Raw genomic sequence first — 21,835 nt, 5'->3', positions numbered from 1 at the left:
TATCCACAGACAGGACAGTGGGGACCGCAGTCGGGCCAGTATAGCCCAACCCAGACCTGCCACTGGGCCCTGGGGAGAGGCTAGGAGCAGCGCAGAGAGGGTGGCAGGGGCTCCAGCAGGCTGCCCCTCTCTCCCCACACCCCGCAGTACCAAACAGGGCTTTCATCTGGAGCCGCTCCTCCGCAGAGATGCGCAGGCAGGCCTCAGAGAGAGTGTCGTGCAGGACCTGTGGGAGGGGCGTGAGGCGGGCGGCTGCAGGGCTCCCCAAACCTGAAGCTCAGGCTGGACTGTGTCAGGACGACTGGGGATGGGGCGCTTTCCACGCAGTGAGGGCACCTTGTAAATCAGACCCCATTTCTGAGGACCCTCACCCTTCTCATCTCCACCCTCCCCAGGCCCTAGTCTCCTGATCCACACAGGGGATCTTGGGGTGGACCCTGGGGCCCACGAGCTCAGACCAGCCGTGAATCTGCTTATATGGGATGTGGGCTCCCCAAGCCCGTCCACGGCAGGGGGCGCAGCAGACCAGCTCCCTGTCCTCACTGCGGGCGAGGACCCCAAACCCGCGCAGGAGGCTTGGCAGACAGCTGATCCACACGCCTGCTGCCCTGCTGCCACTCGAGGCCGGGAGGCAGGACAGGCCCTCACCTGGCGGAACAGGAGGTCCAGCTGCACGGGGTGGCTGTGGTCATCCTTGGGGTAGAACACCTGCGGTGTGGGGCTACCATGAGGCCCCGTGCTCCTCACCAGCTGCGCTGTGACCCCCGGCCCATCAGGCCCTGCGCCCCCTCCAGCCCTGGTAGGGCCCCAGCACCTCTTTGCGCAGGAAGATCTGCCAGGGGGTGTCCTGGTAGCCATAGAAGTCGGGGTTCGGGAGGCGGTGCAGCCGTGTCTGCACGGGATCCTCAGGAGGCTCCAGCGATCGCGAGGGCAGCGCTGGGGAGGCAGGGCCCAGGGAGGGCGAGGTTGGAGCAGAGGGGCCTCCTCCTGCCTCATGGGTAGACACACCTGATCATGTGGGCACGTGGGCACACTCTCTCAGCCCTGCCATCCTCCCACACACAGAGACCCAGCTCTACAGTCCTAATGTGGTGGGGGTGGTGTTAGGGGCTGGGGATACCCGGAGCAGCGGGGACCAGGTGCTGCCCGGAGGAGGCCCTGGTAAGGTGGGTGAAACAGACAGTTCAGAAAGGACAGAGCTCTCGGTGCTGGGAGCTGGGGCAGAAATCAAATGGCGACCTGGGAAAATCTGGGGGCTGGTCTGTGAGGGGCCTGTGGTCTTGGCGGTCAGGCAGACCTCTCTGAGGAGGTGAGGTTTGAGACTTCGTGATGAAAAGGGGCCAGGCATGCAAGGATCTTCTGCGAAGAGCATTCTCAGCAGGGGGAACAGCAAGGATGAAGGCCCTGCGGCAGGACTGAATTCTGATGGGCCCAGAAACAGTGAGGAGCAGAGAGCCCCGGGGCAGGGAGCAGGAGGAGGTGAGGCTGGGGTGAGTCACAGTGAGGAGCCTGGGGTTCATCCCAGGGGCCGCTGAAAAGTCATTGGCGGGTGGATGGGAACTGACTGATCTGTTACGATCACTGTGGCTGCCATAAGGCAGGAGGTGCAGAGGTTAGCACTCCAGCAGTGATGTCAGGAGGCCTGGGATTCTGTCCCTGGTCTGACACTTAAGAGCTGTGTGATCTTGAGTGAGTCACCTAACCTCTCTGTGTCTGTCTTCTCATCTGTAACATCTATGTGCACAGACAGTACTGTGTTGAAGAGTCTGAGTGAGGATTTAGAGTGGGCCTGGCCTGAAATCAGTGCCATGCAAATGCTGATACAATTGCACAAACGTCCACATAGTACGTCCACACAGGCCCAGGGACACGGACACACAGGCCACCGTCATGCAGACCAAGACTCACCTGTGCTCACACCGACTAACTCCTGCACTCAGACACCTGCCCTCCGGCCCCTCCCTCCCTCCTGGCCCTCACCTGGAGCGGGCCCCACGGATGGCCGCTGTGTGCTGGTCACTGGCTTCACCAAGGCCACGGCCTCTCTGGGGACCTGTCCCCACAAAGATGGCCCACCACAGTACACAGAGGCTCCCCCAGAGGCCCCCCTGTGTCTTCTGTTCCACCTGGGCCCCACCAGCCCCAGCCCCTCACCTGGGTGCCGGGTGCTGCCACTGGGGGGCTCATCTGCCCCCTCAGGATCGTCAGGGCCTCCTCATGGGGATCAGGCCGCTTTACGAACACCCTCCCGCCGTCCTTCCTGGGGAGCGGGACGCTGAGCCTTCTCTTCACAGCCACACAGTCCCACCCAGGAACTTCCTTTCCCCCCATCACTGTACACGATAACCCCAAGAGGACCAGAGACAGGCATGGGGTCACACACAACCCCTAGAGAGCAGTCCTGGCCTCCCTCTGCCCTTGGAGGGGTCTCATCTGGACCACCTGGGTGAACAGACACTCCCTAAAGGCTGCTGGGCAGGGTGCTGTGAGCCCAGCAGACAGGCACAGGGGGAGGCAGTCACGCAAGAGGGCCGGAGGGCTGGATGGGTGGGCTGACCTGAGGGCCTCGGGCCGGCCCCCCCGGGGCAGCTGCTGGTGCTGCCTGACGATGTCCTTGATCTGCTGCGTGGGTTGCGGGAAGTGCTCCGAGTTGAGGGTCGAAGACCGGACCGGCTCCAGGCAGGGTGAGGCTGTGGCGGGGCATGGTATAGGGGGTAGGTGAGTCCACCCTCCTGTCCCATCTTGGGAAACCCCTCCTGCAACAGGATACTTACTGCTTTCTGGAGAAGCCCAGCCCTGGGGCAGAATGGGGGCAGCCACGGGCTTGGTGGGCGTCCTCGGGGCCTTGGCCAGAGGGGCGGGGGCTGCGGGCTTCGGAGCAAACCGCAGGAGCACGGGCTTGGCTGGGAGTCCAGTGCCTAAGAACTTCAGCCGGGCCTCTGACGCTAAGGGTTTCTGTGGAGAGCAGAGTGTGAGGAGGGCTTCCTGGGTCATGTCAGTCTGCTCTCAGGAACCCCACGTTGGCCCAAGAGAGGCGGAGGGGGCTCCTGGTTCAGTGAGGTGCAGCGATGCCCTGGGGCAACACAGCACTCATGGGGGGCCAGGCTCACCTCTGGGGGGAAGGGTCTCGGGGTGGGACTCAGGGGCTGCTGCTGGAGTGCCATGGCCTGCAGGGTCATCTCCCGGGCCTGCAGAGAGTTGGGGTGAGCGGGTAGGCCCAGGCTTGGGCCCCCTGGCAGGACACCCCAGTCCCCGGGCACTCACCAGCAGTACTGCCTGCTTGTGGATGAAGGCTTGCTGCAGGGCCAATGTGGAGGCGTCCAGGCCTGGAACTGGGGTGACCGGGTCAGGGGGCAGAGATCCAGAGATGAGGGAGGTAGGGGTGGGAATTCCCTACCCTGCCCACCCCGTCAGCTCACCCCGCAAGCCTGAGGCTGCCTCTGTTCTAGGGCTGAAGCTGCCCTGAGAATCACGGGGCCCCGCTGAGCCCAACCCTGAACCCGAGCTGGAGGAGGCACTGACTTGGCTTTGGCTCTGGGGGTCTCCTGGGGGGGCCTTCAGTGCTGCTGCTGCCATCTCCACCTGGCTGGCCTCCCCCTTTCATGCGGTAGGCAATGGCTGTTGGCTTCTCCAGGTCCTGGGGAGCAGATGGCTCAAGTGACTGCCCCAATGCCACACTCCCCAGGCTCCAAGGCAACGGGCACCTGACACCGCCCCCACCTCCTCCCAGGGGCCCCCCTCCAGCCACCCCAGGGCCCGGCTGCAAGAGGCTCCTGTGCACGCGCCCTGCTCTGGCCTTCAAAGGCCCGCTGAGTCCCTACCGCATCCCCGCAGGACAGCACGGGGTCGAAGAGGCTATCCAGGTAGCAGTCCAGCCCCTTGTGGGGCACAGCAGGCTCTCCAAGGCTGTCCGAGTCTGGTTGGGTTGGGGGAAAGTCAAATTCTTTCCTCCTGCTGATCACTCCTCTCGCCCCCAGGCTCCCTCCCCACCAGAGACAGTGGCCACTGTTGGTGGATCTTGGAGGGTCACTGTCCCTCTCTGAGCCTCAGGCTCCCCATTTGTACCGTTCTCATTGTGGCTGCAGTACCCATCCGAGTCGGCCACTACAGGCACGAGCCCCTGGGGCTGGGGCTTGGTGGGTGCGTCATCATCCGAGTCCCAGCTGTTCCCAAACACCCTGGGGGATGGGGAACACAGCAGCTGAGCCCCCTGGCAGACCCTCCTCTGTACCCCGGAGTTCTCCCTTTGAAGGTAGGCCCCCTTCCTGCAGACCTCGAAGTTCAAATTCAGCTCACAGCCACCAGCATGCAGGAGGGGGGCCTCGGGCTGGGAGAGACCACCTCTACCTGAGGCCTCCCCTGCAGGCCGGGGGCCCCTCCGCACCCACAAGGAAGTAGGCTTTCCGTCGAGGGAACTCCCTGAGTAGCTCGAGGTCCGACACCAGGTCTAGCACGTAGTCGTGGCCAGCCAGCTCTGCCCACTGGACCCCATTCTTCATGGCCACCGTCCAGCCTCGCCAGCCGTCGACCAGCCCCCTGGTGATAGCACGTGGAGGGATGGGAATGAGGGACGGCGCCAAGAGGTACCGCCCGGGGAGACCCTGGATGGAGCCAGACACGTGACTGGAGCAGACACTCCGGGACTGGGGGACCTGGTCTCCCGCCCCCACCTCCTCCTTCCCGGGTGTGCAGGGGTGTGCTGGGCGGGGCATGCCAGGAGCCAACCTGTGCCTCAGAATGTCTCCGGCCACCTCCTCCCCCGTACTCCAGGACTGCACTGGGCAGGAGAACAGGTCACCTGGGCAGCAGCAGGGGTGGGGCTTGGCTCCAAGCATCTGCGGCCCGTCCTGCCGCCTCCCCGCTCTCATCATGGGCCCCGGCTGAACATCCTCACGGCCCTGCTCCCAGCCCCAGTCCAGGTCCTGCCCTCTCTCCAGGCTGCTCACAGCAGGGCCACCCAGCTTCTCCTAACCCCGGGCTCTGCTGCCCCTCCATGGGAGGCAGGGGAGGGCCGCTCACCGTTGAAGCAGCCCACGTCCAGTGCCATGCCAGCCTTCTCCTGGGTGGCTGTCCACTCGAGCTGAGTCGGAGGGAAGGTGCGGGCAGCCCCAGAGACCATGGCCTGCATGAGGCGATGCTGACACACGGCCTGGAAGCCACCGCGCCCATGATCGGACACAAACCTGGCAGGTAGGGATTGGAGCAAGGACGAGGCTAGCCAGACGTGGGGGAACCCTGAGACTGGTCAGGGATGCCCAGGCCAGCCCAGAGATCTGAGGTTGGGCTGCCAATGATTAGGGCAGCTTGGCGCTCCAGGCTAAGTTGAAAGCATCCAGGCCAGCCAGGGGTACCTCAAGCCAGCAGGAGTCCAAGGACACCAAAAAGGTTCCAGGCAGCCCAACTAAGCTCAACAGAGCAAAATGTCATTGCCAGGATGGGGCCTGCAGGAGGTGTGAGCAAAGACCTGGCCTCCGGGGACTTCCATTTTACCAGGCCACCCGGGTGGTCATCAGTCCTCTCTGGGCCTGCCACCGAGTTCACAGATGGCTGTGAGGGTTCCAGCTGACCCAGGGTCAACCAGCCTGCTCCCCGCTAGGGGCGGGCACTCCTCATCCGCCCCTCCCCGCTGCTGGTGGCCTGTGGCTACCACAGGGAAGCTAGAGCCATGCCCATGGGAAGCCCAGCAGGCAGGTAGTGGCCCTGCCCCCAGCAGAGTCCCAGGGAGCTGCCCCTACTGTGCTGAGCTCGGGAAGGCTCTGCATGCTCTGCAGCCCACAGCCACTGGTGGGTCCTGTTACCATCCCCAATTCCCAGGTCAGGAAAGAGGCTCAGAGAGAGGCAGTGAGTCGCCCCAGGTCACATGGCGGGAAAGTCAGAGCTAGGTTTCGCACTGAGGGCCTGCTTGAGCTCTTTCCCATGCAAATCAACCTCGTCACCAAGGAGGGGGACATCACCATCACCTTAACATGATCAGGATGCTGACGACGGCCATGCTTACACAGCGCTTACCACCAGCCTGTCCTCTCGGCATCTCACACGTGTTTGCATGGTTAATTCTCACACAGCCTGATGCAGGTACTCTAACCATGCTCATTTTACAGGTGAGGAAACAGACTCAGAGAGGTTATTTAAATTGCCCAAGGTCACACAGCTTACATGTGGCTGAGCTGGGATTTGAACACAGACTGTTGGAATCTACATGCCTAATGACCCTGCTGCAACTCACTGCTCACCACATGAGAGGTCAGCACCTCTCTTCCAGATTCCCCACACCCTGGTCCGGTCACCGCTGAGTTCTGAAAGCCCTGTATCCAGTCTTGTCTGACCCCTGCCCTCTGACGTGAAGCCCTGGGCCAGCCCCCGAGCCTGAGCTTCCAGGCACAGAGCCTCCCTCCTGCCTGGCCTGGCATCTGCCCTGGGCCCTGGCCCCCCAGCTCCACTCACTTGAGCAGGTATTTGTCCAGGCGCGGGGACGGTGCGAAGCCGCTGAGGCAGGCGGCCAGCAGGAGCCAGCCCCGCTCGGCGTTGTGGGAGCTGGGGTTGCGCCACACCTGGTTGGCCAGTTGTGCCAGGATCTCGTCCCGCAGCTCAGGCACTGCCAGTCCCTTCTGCACGATGTAGCTCCCAAAGACGTGGTCCCGGGCGCCGTGCAGCTGGGGGTCGCCCATGAAACGTAGGATCTGGCCACAAGCAGATTCTCCTGGGCCTCTCAGAGGGCTGTTCCCACTGGTCCCCACCCCTTCATATGCATCCCTCACATGTCCTTCCCAAGTCCCCCTGCCCATATAAAATTCCCCCACAGTAAAACTGTAACAGGCTTGTGCATGCTAAGTTGCTTAAATGGTGTCTGACTCCTGTGACCCTATGGGCTGTAACCCGCCAGACTTCTCTGTCCATGGGATTCTCCAGGCAAAAATACTTAAGTGGGTTGCCATGCCCTCCTCTAAGGGATCTTCCCAACCCAGAGATCGAACCCCCATCTCTTACATCTCCTGCATTGGTAGGCGAGTTCTTTACCATTAGTGCCACCTGGGAAGCCAGCCTGGCTTACCCCGGGCCAAGTGACCAGGGCTTGGGGAAAGTCAAGATTCTGCTCACGAACCTTCTACAGCCCCAGCCCCTCCCCACACCCTGGCCTCCAGCAGGTCCCTCACCTCCAGCTCTATCCAGGACCCAGAGCGCACTTTCTAGCATGCGTACCCAACCACATCCTCCCATGGAAGCACCATCCGTGGCTCCCTTGGGCCCCTGAGAGCCCAACCTCAGCTCTGGGCTTGTTGGTCAAGGCCTCCTGCCCCTCTGGCCTTACTCTCCTGAGTCTCTGTTCTGACCATGGCAACTTTTCTCCTCTCTACCTCTCCATTCGCCCTGGCTTGGAGACTCCGCTGCCACCTTCCTCTCCAGCTCAAATGCCCCCTCCTCCAGGAAGCCTTCCCTGACTCTGCCCAGGGCTGCATGAGGGGCCTTGTCTGGGCTCCCCGACCCCCATCCCCCGCTCTGTCCACAGGAGTGGGTCACTCGTTAGGTCTTCTCTGCCTCCCCTTTCAGACGAGGCTCTATTCTGGAAGCTCCAGAGAGGCTGGGAGGCAGCCATGTTGCTGAGACAACTGGCAACATCCCCAAACCCCACCCCAGAGAGGAGGACAGACACTGCCTCCCAGAAGTCCCTCCCAGAAGTCCCTCCCAGAAGTCCCTCCTCCAAGGGCTCAGGGCCTGGGCTGGTGGAGGGTCCAGGGGAGCAGCATGGGGGTCTCCTGTCTGGCCTCAGGGCTGGGGCTGTGATTTGGAAGGTGGTCTGTGCAGACTCGTACCAGCTTGAAGATGCCCACGGCCTCCACATGGTACTCCGCTGGCAACCGCGTGAGGGGCGTCCTCAGGGGCACGGTCAGCATCCCGAAGGCAGGCTCCTGGGCACAGAGCAGGCACCTGGGCACAGAGCTGGGAGGCAGGGGCACCTCCGGACCCACTGCTCTAGGCCGGGTTGGGGCACACGAGCCTAAGGCGCCCGGGCTCTGGTCCCCAGCATGCAGATGGAGATTCAGCACATCAGGGCAAAGCCCCTCCAAGACGCCCCCGGAGGGCAGGAGATGAGCAGTGGGCGTGATATGCTGTGGGTCCACTCACTGCTTGTCAGGTTTCTGAAATGTTTCCAAGCAGCCACTGCCGGAGCCCCGGAGGCACCCCCACCACCATCCAGGCCCCCGGAGTCCCTAGACTCCTCATGACTCAGCAACTGGAGAGCTCTGGCCTGCTCTCAAAGGGCATGGCCAGAAGTCGGCCATATCCGAGGACAATGCCAGCTGTCACTGGGTCTCCTCCAGCTCTTACCTTGAAGTGGCACCGGACAAACTTGGCCATGGGGTAGTTGTTGATGTCCAGAGGCAGTGTGACCCGGGGCTCGGCCCGAAGCCGAGGAGTTCGCACAAGGGCCACCCGGGGCCCCTGGGCTGTCCTGAGGCCTGTGGACAGAGAAGGCCTGAGGGGCCTGGCCCCCTGGCCAGCCCGCCCCCCAACACCGCCCGGCACTGACGTACCCGCCACAGCTTGCAAGAGCCCAGCCAGCTCCACCGGGACCTCCAGGTGCCCCACGGCCACCACCTGCCGCTTGCTCAGCTCCTGGGGGGTCAGCACAGGGTGAAGGGACAGGCCTGCCACACCCCCACCTGCCGGCCTCCCTTCCTGTCCCCCGCAGCCGCCTGGACCCCACACCCACCTCCTGCTCCCGCAGCCATGCCTCCTCCACCCGGAGCCTCCGCTCCGCCCTCAGCTGCAGGAGAGCAGACGGTCAAGGCGGGCAGCGGCGGGCAGAGGGGACGGCGGCCCCAAGCCCACCTCACAGACGGGGGAGGCAGTGGTGTGGCCAGAGAAATGGGTGTGGGAGGAAGAGAGCAAGAGACTCAGGCAGAGGGCAGAGCAGTGATGCTTTGGGGAAGGAGAGACGCACAGGATGTCGGACAGCAGCAGAGAGGTGCGTTCTGGGGCCCCTCCCTGGAAAGTGTTAGTCCTTCCGTCATGTCCAACCCTTTGTGACACCCCATGGACTGTAGCCTGCCAGGTTCCTCTCTTCAGGGATTCCCCAGGCAAGAATACTGGAGTGGGTTGCCAATTCCTTCTCCAGGGGATCTTCCTGACTCAGGGATCGAACCCGGGTCTCCCACATTGCAGGTGGATTCTCTACTGTCCCGGGGCTACCAGAGAAGCACCTCCCTGCTGCCCCACAAAACTCTAGCAAAGGTGTGCAGCTCCTCAGGGCTATATTTGTCTGTCTTGCTGTGGAAATGTGACAACAGGCCGAGACCAGCACCAAGACAAGGGCAAAACCAGAGCGAGTGCTGCTCGGGTCGCTAAATTCTAATCGTGCCTGGTTTGTAGGCCCTGCTGTGAGCCCTGTGCCAGGCCACACCCTCCCCGCAGCCTCTCATTCAACCCCTGCACACCCCAAGGGGTGGGTGAGGAGAGCAGAGCTAGAGAGGGACAAGCGGGGATTGAACCCAAGCCTGTCCAGGCCAAATGCCACCTCCCCGTCCCTGCCGCCCCATGGACCCTGACGGGGCAGGCCTGGTTCCGGGGGGAGGGACGAAAGCCCAGCCTACAGCACCTTGAGGTAACGCCGGTGGCTCGTATACGTGTGCACCAGGGCCCGGAACTTCACCAGACGCCTCCTCATCTGCTGATACCGCTGCCTGGGGCACAGAGAAGAGGAGAAGGGGTTTTGAGTAGGAGGGCCGGGGGGGCAGGGGTCATGGGTGACCATGGGGAAGAGATGCCTACACCCGCCTTGTTGGAGTGTCAGTGTCCACACTTCACTCTGGGACCCAATGCAAAAAGGGAAACAAACTCAGAGAGGGGCAGTGACTTGGCCAAGGACACACAGCAAATGGAGTGGCAGGGCCTGTTGGCTGTCCCAGGGTATGGGAGATGCAGGGTGGGGCCCCTCTTGGTTGGATGGATTTCTACCTACCAGTCACAAGGACCAGGGGGTGGGAGGGAAAGACACACAGAATCTGATCACCCTTCCCACAAAGGAAGGGTGAATGCCTCTGGGAATGGGGAACTTACTACCCAAGTTCAAGCTTGGCCTTCCTGGGGCCTGGCCACAGAAACCCAGGGAGCCTTGCCCACTCTGGGCCTGCACCTGGCCAGGTAGCCGCGGGCCCGGCTCTGCAGCAGGATGATCTTGCGGCGTAGGGAGCGGAAACGGCGCTGGACAAAGAAGCCGCGGAGGCAGCGCTGTAGCGTGACGGCCGCCAGGCTCAGGACGTGGTCCCGCATGCCCTCCAACAGCTGGTGCAAGTGCTCTTTCAGGAAGAGCTGGGGGCAGCAGGCGAGCGCTGAGGCTGAGAGCCCCCGGGCACTGCCTGGGCCCGCCCTCCCCAGGAGTCCCTGGAGACAGAGGACAGGCCAGCCCCGGATCGGGTGGAGGGCGGCCAAGTCTGGAGAGGTGGGGAAGGCAGGATGGTGAATCAGGCAGTGAGAGCGGCCAGGCAGAGTGTGGAGGTGGGATCAGCATCCATGCCCCAGCTCGGCTGGATGGCCTCTGGCCTGGGCACTTCTGAGCCCACAGTCTCCAGCCACAGGGCACCCAGGGGCTGAGCGTTGGGAGGACTCACCTTGCTGACACCAACACAGTACATGTTTGGTGTGACTGTGCATAGGCGGCTCAGCACCGACACACACATGTCCCCACTGGCTGGCAGGTTGTGCTGGAGGGCCACTAGACAGCGGTACCTGCAGGCCCCAAACCCAGCTATTGGACCCATCCGGCTGCCTGCTAGACCTCAGGGTCACTACCCAACCCGTCTCCGGGAAGCCTAGGTCCCAGCAGAGCCTTTACTCATAGTCTCTTCTAACCAGAAAAGGGCTTTCTGTCCCAAGGCTGCTTGAAAAGAGCATTAAACTACAATAAATGCTTTCAGTACAAGAAAATGCTTTAACGCCATCTGCTGGAAACTTGTCATAGCAGTAATAGGTATGAAAATCACTTCTCTTTGGAATCAACACATACATAATAGAACTATGAAAAATGCAAAGTAGTAAATATATCTGCCATGTAACAGCTAGTATGTGGTGGTCTTGTGTAGTGCACAACCTGAGCAACCGTGCATGGCCAGCCCTACTCTGCCTGGGTTGTGAATTCCTGCGGCCATAGGGGCCTGGGTAGGGGTCTGCAGAACTCAGGAAGCACCAGACCAAGGTACCTGTCGATGAACACCTGGAAGGGCAGCCGCACTGGAAAGCCCTCCTTCCGAATCCGCACAGTCTCCAGCAGCCCTGAATAGCGTAACTGGGCCGTCACCACATCACACTCAAAGAGGCCTGGCTCCTGGGGGAGAGCCCAGAGAGGAAGCCTGTGTATCGGCCCAAACATATGCAATGGTCTCCTCAGTGGGCTGGGCAGATGGGAGGTCCAGAGAGGCAAAGCCACTCGCCCAAGGTCACACAGCATGGGGAGAGGACTTGGCTCCTCCAGGGGCCCCCCCCCATCACATACCTTCTTGTGGTTGGGCTTCAGGCACCGGACAAACAAGGGGTTACACCTGGGCAGAGTCGAGAGGAGGGCAGTGTGAGGCCCTGGGGACGGAGGGTCCTTGCCCCCAGGGTCACAGGGTGGGGGCACCTGCCACACCCACCTCTCCATCTTTTCCACCAGGTCCAGAAGTGACTGCTGGAACTTGGCGGCCACCGTGTGCGCCTTGTAGAGCCGGGAGACAGAGCTGCTCTTGCCCAGGCGCTGAGGGGCAGCCTGCAGGGCATGGCTGGAGAAGAGGTGTGCTACCACCTGGGCCAGCAGTCAAGGTCAAGGTGCCAGGAGATGGAAGGGGAAGGGCCCAGAGGCAGAAACAAGGAGGGAAATGGACGGAGAGAAAGAGAAAGGGGAAGAACAAAAGGCATCAGTCTCTGGACCCGGGGATCAGAAAGTGACTGCTGGACCCCTGCCCTGACTGAAGGCCATGCCCTCCCGGCTGGCATTCTTCTCAAGTCAGGGTGCTCATACCTTCCAAGTGGCCTGCCTGTGGGGGAACATGGGGCACTAGAGTCTGCATGCCTGGCCCCAAGGGGGCCTGTGACACACCTGGCCATGAACTCTGGCAACGACCTGGGGGGGACGTGGAGGCCGAGAGGACGAGGCGTAGGAGAGCCCCTCAGGGAGGGATAGGCCGGGGTGAGCCAGAGGCTGGACAAAGTTGGGGAAGGGGTCTGACAGCAGGCTGGGTGCTCGGGGGGCCGGGGCAGCGAGGCTCGCTCACCCGAGTCCGGCTCCGCACAAACAGGTCCAGCACGTCCTGGCGCACCTGGTCGTGGTTCTTGTCTAGGAACTTGTGCACCTGGAGGGGGAGAGGGGAGGGGCAGTTCGGTGTGGACCCCACCCTACCCCAACGGCTTGGGAGAGAGGGTGGAAGGCTGAGCCATCCCCGGGTGTGTGCACTGCCCGCTCCCCTCCTCTCCCCTCCTCCTTACAGTGGGTCAGGGGCTCACGGCCCCAGGGGACCCTGGCCCTGCCCCCCAGGCCTCGGTTTCCCTGTCTGTCCTGAGAGGGATGGGCCCCTCCGCCTGCTATGGTTCCCCACTTCCTGTCCCACTGTCCTCTCCACTCCCTGGGGAGGGGGAGAGGGGGCAGTAGCCACATGCCCAGTCCACGTCGTGGCCCGTCCTCAGTGAGGACTCTGTCCTGTGCCCATTCTAGAGATGAGGAAAATGAGGCCCAGTGGGGACAGAGGCTTGGAATCCTGGTCTGAGACACCTCAGGGCAGGAAAGAGCCAAGATGACAGCAGTAACAGTGACCACTGCTGATGGGCGCTCCTCTTCACCATGTCTGCCGAGGAGAGGGGAGTGCCCCGGGCACTATTGTTCCCACTCTTCTGATGAGAAAGCTGAGGCTCAGAGAGGTAGAGGGACTTGGCCAAGATCACACAACTGAGGATCAGCAGAGCCAGACTGCAACAGGTCTAGGTGTCTCTGGCATGGGGACTGGGACTGGAGGCTGTGTGGGCCATTCGGGATCTCACCTGGTAGGTGACTTTGCCCGCGTAGTGCTTGATGGTGAACTCGGGCAGCGGCATCTTGGGCTTGGAGTAAAGTGGGTTGGCGCCATGGTGGTAATGGCACTTCTGCAGAAAGGTGTGGTCTGTGGCCTGGGGGCAGGCAGGGGTCAGCAGGTGGGCAAGGCCCGGGCATGCAATAGCTGGCCTGGTGGCAAATTCTCCAGCCCTGACTGGTCCCCTTCAAGCTGCAGGGAGGAGGAGCAAGTCCCTGCTCCCCTGGCTGCCTGCTGCTCAGTATGGACAACCTGAATGGACCCTGCGGAAGGGTGGGCTCCCAGCTGCCTTCCCTCCAGCCCCTCTGTCTCTGCTCTCTCTAGTCCCACTGACCGGAGCACCCATACCACTCTCGTGTTTTCCAATCAGAATCTGAGGCCCAACCCCAAGGTCACCTCCTCCAGGAAGCCTTCTGTGACTCCACGGGCTGGCAAAGCCCCTCCTCCAGAGCCCCCATCCAGCCTCAATCACCCCAGGTTTGAAACCCCAGGTTGGGTGTCCTGAGCCCCCGACCGGAGGCCAGAGCAGAGTGGAGTGCAGGACTCGGGCCCAGTGGGGACACGGGCTCAGAGTGCCGCGCGCCCCAAGCAGCGTATTCAGCGCCCACCTGGGGGAAGCAGCACTGGTCATCAAGGATGCGCAGGATGCCATAGGGCTTCAGCGAAAGGAGGTTGATGCAGGGCTGGTTGTCGGCGAAGGTGACCTCCCGCCAGTCGATCTGTTCTCGCATGTACTCCTCCTGTGGACAGCGGTCCTCGGCCTCCAGCCCCTCCCAGTGCCTCCCACCCTGTCCCCCAGGTGGACACCATCCAGAGGGGCCCAACCAGGGCACCTCCACCTGCACCCCTCCCAGCACAGGGAGCTCACGCCCAGCAGGGCAGCACAACACGAGCCACCTCTGGGCCCTGCTCATCCGCCTGATGGCCCTGTGAGGGTGAGGAGGACCACAGGAGGGCTTCTCTGGGCTCAGCACCCTCGCACCTGCCCCTCCAGAGCAGGGCCTATGCACATGCTGGTCCCTAGCTCAGAGTGCCTTGCCCTCCACTGGGCCTATGGATGACCTCTCGTTTGTCCTTAAAGAGCCAGCACAGCCTGTCTGCCTCTGAGGCAGCCCAGTGGCTGGCAGGACAGGACGGAGAGCGGACAGAGGCTTCTCACCTGCTCTTCCTGGAAGACGATCTTGTTGAAGAGGTACTGGAGGCTCTCGTTCGCATAGTTTATACACAGCTGCTCGAAGCTATTGAAACTCAGGTCCTGCCAGATGGGCAGAGAGGCTGGGCCCTGCATTTCGGTGGCCAGCAGCCCATCTGTCCCCACCCAGGGCCTTCCCACCCCTCCTTCCCCATGCAGCCTTATCCCCGCCTTCCACAACCACAACTTCAGCAAGCTGAAGCCCTGCGCACAGACCCTCTGCTCAGACCCCTCGGGGGCTCCCTCTGGGCACAGGTGAGAGCCTAGTGGTTCGGGAACCATGGGAGGTAGCCCAGGTAGTGGCTGAGGCCCAGGCCCTGGAACCTTCTACCTAGGTTCCGACCCTGGGTCTGCCACTTTCTACCCCAAGTGCCTCAGCTTCCCCATCTGTAAAATGGGGATGACAGTGCCCACCTCCCAGGCGACTGTCAGGATTAAGTGAGTAACAAACCAAGAGCTCAAAACAGCAGCCAGCATATAACAGGTGCCATGGGAACCTCAGCGGCCACTTCTGCTGTTCTGATCTTGCCTGTCTTTTTCCATGTCCCCCACTCTGACCCCCCAAATGACTTCCAGCTCCCCCTACCCCTGAGCTTTTGCATGACTGTTCTCTCCTCAAATGCCTTGACTGGCTCTTAAGGAACCAGCTAGGGATCTTCTCCAGGCTCCCCCAGCACCAGGATGCCTCTGTTATGGCTCTGACCACATGTGTTTGTCTGCGTCTGTCCACTGGAACCTCATCCAGTCCCTCCTGGAAGCACCCCAAGGGTAGCGCCCAGGTCTGGTCCTTTCTGGGGTCCCTGGTGTCACCCACAGAGCCTGGCACCCGGAAGCCCCAGGAAGTGCTTGTGGGTGAAAGGAGGGAGATAATAAAGGGGGAGGGCCCTGAACAGTTGATGGCACTAGAGCCTCCCCGCCGGAGCCCCACCTCGAAGCCATAGATGTCCAGGACAGCAATGGACAGCGCGTCCTTCTGTGGGGACACCAGCGCGTTGACCTTGGTGATGAGCCAGCTAAACAGCAATGCGTATAGCACCTTGGCGATGGCATCCCTGGAGCAGAGAGGTGTTGAGGGGGCAGGCACAGTGAGGAGGCGGAGGGCCTCAGGTGGGGCTGTGGCCTCACCTGGCATCCACGGCGCTCTCCACCGTCAGGGGGGTGAAGATCTTCTCTCTCATGGTCTCCTGGGGTGTGGGGGGAGGTGGGCTCTGAGTGACAGTGCACTGGCCACCACCTCTGGAAAGTCCCCAGAGAACTGGGGGGAGGGGCGTGGAGCAGGGATCGTGGAGCTGGTGTGACTGGTCTCAGGCACAACCAGGGGGCAGGACGCATACCCTCATCCCTCTGCTGCCTGGCTTGCTGGTGGGGTGGGGGCTGCCCCACCGTCAGGGAGACAGGAGCTTGTATAGACACAACAGTGACGTCAGCCTCGGGAAGGGAGGATGGGCAAGGGCTGTGGGAGGGACAGGCCCAGCCAGGGGTCAGGGGTGGCTCCCTGGAGCAGGCGATGTCTATGTTGGGTCTGGGAGGTTGAGTGGGTATGAAAACAGGAACAGCTATGCAAAGGCCTGGAGGCTGTAACGCCTTTGGGGTCTGAGGTACCCAACTCTGCACGCAACCCAGAGATGGACAGGAGTGGGAGGCAGGGGAGAGGGGCAGGGGGCCCACACAGCATGGGGCATGAAGCGGCCCCAGCCACCAGGGACTCACGGTCACTTTGAAGGTGATGGCCTTCTGCAGGCCCTCGGGGGAGACCTGCAGCAGCTCGGCCACGGCCTGGATCTCCCGGGCGCTCACCACGGAGGCTACCTCCTGCGTGTCCGTCTGCAAAACACCCCCAGGAGTGCCTGTTGAGTTAGATGAGTTCTTCATATAAAATTCATACAAAAAAAGGGAAAGATTGAAGGCAGGAGAAGGGGATGACAGAGGACGAGACGGTTGGATGGCATCACCGACTCAGTGGACATGAGTTTGTACAAACTCCAGGAGATAGTGGAGGACGGAGGAGCCTGGCATGCTGCAGTCCATGGGGTTGCAAAGAGTCAGACACAAGCGACTGGACAACAACATACAAATATGGAAACAAGTGAGAACAGCCAGGAAAATTCTGAAGTAGAAATTCCAGGGACTCTATGAGATAGTAAAACATAGAGTTAGAATAATTAAAACACTGTGGGGTCAGACACATAGTTCATAAACAAATCAACGAAGCACAATAAAAAGTGTGGAATTCGGACACAAAAGGACACAGGAATTGAGCATGTGATAAATATGTATTTCTCAAGTTGGGAGATTGAGTGACCATTAAAAAAAAACCAGCCTGGGATTCCTACCTTTTACCTTCCTAAGGTAAGTTTCTGATGAACCAGAGATTTAAATGTTTTTAAAAAATCAAACAGAAACCCTAAAAGATCTTGAAAAAATTACAGAAAAAGGCTTTTATAATTTTAAAGCGATTATTCTCTAAAAATGATGAAAAGTCTACAATTTGTATAAGAAAAAACTTGATAAATGAAATTTCTGAAAATAATCCTTAAAAATCTCTGTAGCAAAAAAAAAAAAAAAAAAATCCAAAACACCAAAAAAATCTGTAAATAAAATCAAAACATAAATGATAAATCAGAAAATATATCTGCAATTCCTACAGATTTCCTTAACATATATAAAGAGCTCTATATACCAATGAGAAAAAGATGAACAACCCCAAATTGTGGACCAAGTGCTTCCAGCTGTGAGCTGGCAGCTCTCAGCCTCGGGGGGACGCCCATGTCCCAAGAAAGCTGTCCTGTGGCACAGCGCCCTCACCTCGTCCTTCTCAAAGTAGACATTGCCCAGGTGCAGGATGGAGGCCAGGATGCGGAAGATGCTGTCCTGGTCCTCCGCGCTGAAGCCCAGCACCTCCATGGCGGCCAGCAGCCGGCGGAAGTCGTCCGCATCGCTCTTCCCTGAGATCTCACAGTTCCCACCCTGGGCAAGGACAGAGTGGGGGTCTAGGACCCTGGGTGGGGGCCTCGGGGTCCCTGCTCTGCCCTGGCCTGCAGCCTGGCCTGGGCTCTCAGCTTTCAATCCACTCCCGGGGCAAGGGGCTCCAAGCAGCCCCGCATGCCAGGCCCTGTGCTGAAGACTCTGAGAACATTCCCTTCACCTAACCCTCACATGCCCTGCAATGCAAAACTATTCTGTCCCCATTTTACAGACAGGAAAGTGAGGCTCCAGAGGGAAGTGTGGTTACTACAGGCCACTGAGTTCTGTTCTAGGCTCCAAAAAAACAATCACGTAGGCTGTCCCCATCTTGGTTTTGGACCCCAGTGACACCTGTCCCCCTTGCCACAATGAGACACTGCAAAGGAACTCACCCCCCAAAACCCCAACACCTTCACTGTCCATCAGGACATGGTCTCTGGGCCCACACAACATGATGGGGTGGGGGCACCTGGCCAGAGGCCCTCAGACACCTGCTGGCACTCACCTGGTTCAGGTAGTAGTAGGTCTCGGCCTCCTGAAGGCTGAAGGCCTGCTGGAGTTGGGCAGGCAGCCCAGCCAGGAGCTCATAGAAGATGTGGTAGTTCCTCTCATTTCTGGCCTATGGAGCGGTGGGTGGGTGCACAGAGGGGAGCCACCCATCCGGGTAACCCCCAGACACACATATAAGCCCAGGTGTACCCGCAAATACACACACACACAGGCCTCAGGTGAGACTGGCTCCTCTGTGTCAAGTGACCCCAGCCTGGCACTGGCGGGGGTGGGGGGATCTGGCGTGCTGGTGGGAAGGAGCTCTGAGCAGGGTTTAACTTTGGAGAAATAAGCACAAGGTGGAAGGAGCCCCAGGAGCCTTGTGGAGCCCACCTTCTGGTGGGGAGACAGACTCCTGCCAGACCACCATGAGTGGGGAGAAGTGCTCTGCAAGGAAATGCTGCAGCAGTGGGTGGGCAGGTCTGATGGGTGAAGGGGCTGCATTTTTACTGGGGGATCTTCCCCGAGCAGGTGGCATGCTGGGAAAGACTCGGAGGAGGTGAGGGGCTTGGTCTGGCAGGTGTCTGGGGGCGAGTGCTCCAGTTACAAAGAACAGTTGTGCAAAGGCCCTACAGCAGGATGGTGCCTGGTGTGCTTCCATGACAAGAAGATGGGCCACAGGCTCACACACACACACACACACACACAACGTACATACAGATACACACACACACATACACAGATACACACAGAGATATACACACACACACACGCATATATGCACAGATACACACACGCACATATACAGAGATACATATGTGCACATACATACACACATAGACACACGTACACCTACACACGTACATACACACACACAAGGAGATGGGCCACAGGCTCATACACACACACAGACACACACATACACTGCTCAGCCAGGTGCCAGGCTTCGAGGGTCTGCATGCCCCCCACCTGGACACACAAGCCCTGGAAAGCCAGCCCACCTGAAACACGATCCTGGATTTCTCGAGCAGGTACTGAGAGGTTATGGCACCAGAGATCACGCCCCTGGGTGGGTGGGCACAGTCAGGGTCAGGGCTGTGCCTGGCACAGTGCACACAGACCCTGCAGGTTCCTTCACCAGCCCACTCACCCTTCCAGAAAGATCTCCACAAACTTCCCGAAGCGGCTGGAGTTGTCGTTCCTGACGGTTTTGGCATTACCAAAGGACTCCAGGAGGGGTGTGGCCTCCAGGATCTGAGTGCCAGAGGACAATGTGGGCATTGTGGGGAGCACGCGGAACCAACCCAGGTTCCCCTTCATGAGGGCGGTGGGTTCCCTGCAGACCCCCGAGGCTACCCAGGCCCCCCGCCCTGCCTCCTGCTGCCCCACTGCACCACACATGCGTGTGCACACACACACAGTACCTTTATCTTCAGGAGCCACCAGGACCAAGAAGGAGGAAGGAACAAGAACAGAAGTGGGTTACCTACAGGACTGACCAGCTCCCCCAGGATGCGGGGTGCCTTGAATCACAGAGGGACTGGCCAAGCCCTCCAAGTCCTTGGTGGGCAGGAGAGCCGCCAGGTGAGAGCAGACCCCTGAGCCTTGGAGACCCAGGTGTCTGGGCTCAGGGACCGAGGTGTAGTCCCAGGCTGGGGGCTCTGAGGATGTCTTTGTGCCCCAGCATCCTGGAAGGGCCTCCTTCCTGCCCTGCCTAGCTCCCACCTGGGGTCCTCTGCATCCTGAGTGAGGTCCTGCCCCTGTCCCCCACAGCTCCCACCCCTTGGGCTGGAAGGCCTGGCATAGCCCCGCCTCGTCTCCTGTCCCCTCCCTCGATCTGCCCAACACTACAGTCCCCTTGACTGTGCCCGTGCTGGCCCCTGGGCGTTAAGAGTTCTGTTCCCCTGCCGCCCTCAGCCCTTCCCCGCACCCTTGTCTCCTGATGGAACATCAGCCCCACAGGCAGAAATCTGTCTGCATGTGCCTGGTGCCCAGCGTCCACACAAGACCTGGCACTTAGGAGGCCCTCTACAAACATCTGCAAGGGGGCTTCTCTGGAGGTCCAGTGGTTAGAACTCTATGCTTCCACTGAAAGGGGCACAGATTCAGTCCCTGGTTGGGGAACTAAGATTCCCGTGTGCCACACACTGCAGCCAAAAACAAACAAAAAAAGAATCTGCTGAATGGATGAAATAGGGGTTAAAGAGCAGAGCCACCAGGGCATAGCAAATTACAGTGCCCACTTAGTAAGCAACTACTGCATGCCAGACCCTTTGTCCCAATTACAGCATCGTTAACGATCCTAGGAGGTAGATGCCAGTATCAGCCATTTACAGATCAGGGAGCTGAGGCTGGGAGAGGTGTGCCGCGTGCCCGGTACTCCAGGGTCAGAAGAGCGAGGACCCCACAGCCCAAGCTCGGTGGTGTAGGCAGCGTTTTCTCTGGCTGCGCTGCTTCCTTGGGATGAACTCTCAGGTGAAGCAGGAGGGCCGGGGATACAGAGAAGTGACACCTGTTATCCTTGCGACCGGGCCAGTCCCTGCACTCACAGTCTAGCTTGGTCCCAGAAATACTGCCCATTGCACAGAGGAGTGGACTGAGGCCCAGAGAGGCCTGGGGGCCAGCCTGGGGGTGCTCCAGGAGTCAGGGTCCACCTGGGCTTTGGCCTGTACTATCCCTTAGTCTGGGTGCCCCTTGAGGGCATCTGGAGTGAGTTCTCCCCCTGGTGCCTGGCATGAGGCAGGCACGCAGCCCGGGGCGGGACCATCAGGGCCCTGGGGCCATCCAGCCTGGCCTGCAGGTGCGGTGGTGCTGTGTTTGGGCTGGGCAGCATTCAGTGCCCTCCCAAGACTCCACCCCAGGGACCCTTGTCACATCTCAGCCCAGACATGGAGCTGTGGCCCAGACATCAGTTGATCAAGGCAAGACTGGGTTCCACAAGGACTCATGGCCAAAACCAGTCCAACAGGAGGAGCCCTGAGACGTGCTGGCCCCTGGGCCATGGTGCTGCAGCACCATTGTGCTGGTCAATGGGAGACAGATGAGGATGATGGTCAAGCGTGGCGGGAGTGGGCAAGACAAGAGACGTTGTTTAAGACCGTAACCCATGTCATGCCCAGAATGGACCCAGACGGCCCGACTGCAGGAGCAGGCTTAACAGGTGCTGTGGCCTGCTCCCAGAGCCTAGCCTGGGCCTGGCACACAGTGGGTCCTTGGGAAGCCTTTACCAAGGTTCTAACATTCTCAGTTCAGGGAACCTAGCTTTGAGCAGAACTCCCATTCTGCAGACCCTGGCCAGGCCTTCTCAGTGTCCCAGCACCTCCTGCCTGCAACCCCCACATTCGGGCCAGTCCTGCCTCCTTCACAACCATGAAGCTGAGGCCAGGCAGGGAGTGTGGGTGGCGCCCCTGGCCCACGCAGCCTCTATTTGGGCTGCTCCAGGAAGCTGGAACACAGAGCTCACGCAGGGAGACATGAGCAGGAAGGAACTCCCAGGGAGGGCAGGCAGAAAGAGCCCCCAGTCCTATGAGCCCTCCCTGTGCATCCCTGGGTGCTGGGCTGGGGGAGATGGACAGACCATGCAGCTGAGAGATGGACTCACCTGCCGTGTGACGCCCCGCTTCTGACTCATGGCCGCCAGGTAGCGCAGAATCAGCTTCGTGGCCTCGGTTTTTCCCGAGCCGCTCTCTCCACTGCCCAGGCAAAGGAGCAGAGTGAGCTGCCACCTGCTCACAGTGCCGTCCCCCGGGCTCGCCTGACCTCACCATGACACAGGAGGACATGGGTAGGAGGCTGGTCCCCAGCCCCACCCCTGCTCACCTGATAATTATGCATTGGTTCTGTTTGGCATCGAGCATTTTGGCGAAGGCGAGATTTGCAATTGCGAAGAGGTGGCTGGAGAGACAGGTCAAAGGGTTCCTGGGCAGGCCTTGCCCCATGCCCCCAAACCTCCCAGTGGGCGGGCAGGGGGCACCTCTGCCCAGCCGAGTGGCCAGTCCCGCTCCACGCCCACTCCTAGGAGAATGTTCCTGCAAGGCTCCCTGTCCAGAACTGAGCCTGCAGTTCTGCAGAACAGCAGCCTGCAGCCCAGAGAGGGCTATGGCCAGGCTTGGGGAGAGGTTGTTGGGCCACCCACCACCACCTGCCCTGACCC

General features: G+C 60.5%; 1 protein-coding gene across 1 annotated transcript in view; it reads right to left on the bottom strand.

Moving 5' to 3' along the window:
- MYO15A (myosin XVA) overlaps positions 1-21,835 on the bottom strand; it is a 52,062-nt gene that overhangs the window by 17,875 nt on the left and 12,352 nt on the right. Inside the window, exons 5-44 of the mRNA XM_025280454.3 lie at positions 21,502-21,576; positions 21,284-21,374; positions 19,107-19,112; positions 18,833-18,936; positions 18,684-18,747; positions 17,699-17,812; positions 17,035-17,196; positions 15,940-16,053; positions 15,355-15,413; positions 15,158-15,281; positions 14,197-14,292; positions 13,646-13,777; positions 13,009-13,134; positions 12,249-12,326; positions 11,631-11,779; positions 11,492-11,537; positions 11,199-11,323; positions 10,611-10,728; positions 10,136-10,311; positions 9,599-9,683; positions 8,714-8,767; positions 8,535-8,616; positions 8,329-8,459; positions 7,812-7,907; positions 6,445-6,680; positions 5,020-5,183; positions 4,726-4,798; positions 4,348-4,536; positions 4,066-4,178; positions 3,822-3,916; positions 3,523-3,637; positions 3,265-3,332; positions 3,111-3,188; positions 2,775-2,955; positions 2,558-2,690; positions 2,155-2,260; positions 1,981-2,053; positions 815-936; positions 649-708; positions 151-226 (exon numbers count right to left, since the gene is read on the bottom strand). Of these exons, the coding sequence (XP_025136239.3) occupies positions 151-226; positions 649-708; positions 815-936; positions 1,981-2,053; positions 2,155-2,260; positions 2,558-2,690; positions 2,775-2,955; positions 3,111-3,188; positions 3,265-3,332; positions 3,523-3,637; positions 3,822-3,916; positions 4,066-4,178; positions 4,348-4,536; positions 4,726-4,798; positions 5,020-5,183; positions 6,445-6,680; positions 7,812-7,907; positions 8,329-8,459; positions 8,535-8,616; positions 8,714-8,767; positions 9,599-9,683; positions 10,136-10,311; positions 10,611-10,728; positions 11,199-11,323; positions 11,492-11,537; positions 11,631-11,779; positions 12,249-12,326; positions 13,009-13,134; positions 13,646-13,777; positions 14,197-14,292; positions 15,158-15,281; positions 15,355-15,413; positions 15,940-16,053; positions 17,035-17,196; positions 17,699-17,812; positions 18,684-18,747; positions 18,833-18,936; positions 19,107-19,112; positions 21,284-21,374; positions 21,502-21,576 (4,289 nt within the window). The remainder of the gene's footprint in view (positions 1-150; positions 227-648; positions 709-814; positions 937-1,980; positions 2,054-2,154; positions 2,261-2,557; positions 2,691-2,774; positions 2,956-3,110; positions 3,189-3,264; positions 3,333-3,522; positions 3,638-3,821; positions 3,917-4,065; positions 4,179-4,347; positions 4,537-4,725; positions 4,799-5,019; positions 5,184-6,444; positions 6,681-7,811; positions 7,908-8,328; positions 8,460-8,534; positions 8,617-8,713; positions 8,768-9,598; positions 9,684-10,135; positions 10,312-10,610; positions 10,729-11,198; positions 11,324-11,491; positions 11,538-11,630; positions 11,780-12,248; positions 12,327-13,008; positions 13,135-13,645; positions 13,778-14,196; positions 14,293-15,157; positions 15,282-15,354; positions 15,414-15,939; positions 16,054-17,034; positions 17,197-17,698; positions 17,813-18,683; positions 18,748-18,832; positions 18,937-19,106; positions 19,113-21,283; positions 21,375-21,501; positions 21,577-21,835) is intronic.

This window comes from Bubalus bubalis, chromosome 3, assembly GCF_019923935.1.
Source record: "Bubalus bubalis isolate 160015118507 breed Murrah chromosome 3, NDDB_SH_1, whole genome shotgun sequence".
Lineage (NCBI taxonomy): Eukaryota > Metazoa > Chordata > Mammalia > Artiodactyla > Bovidae > Bubalus > Bubalus bubalis.
The sequence above is the reverse complement of the archived record's forward strand: the minus strand, read 5'-3'. Positions and strand labels throughout refer to the sequence as shown.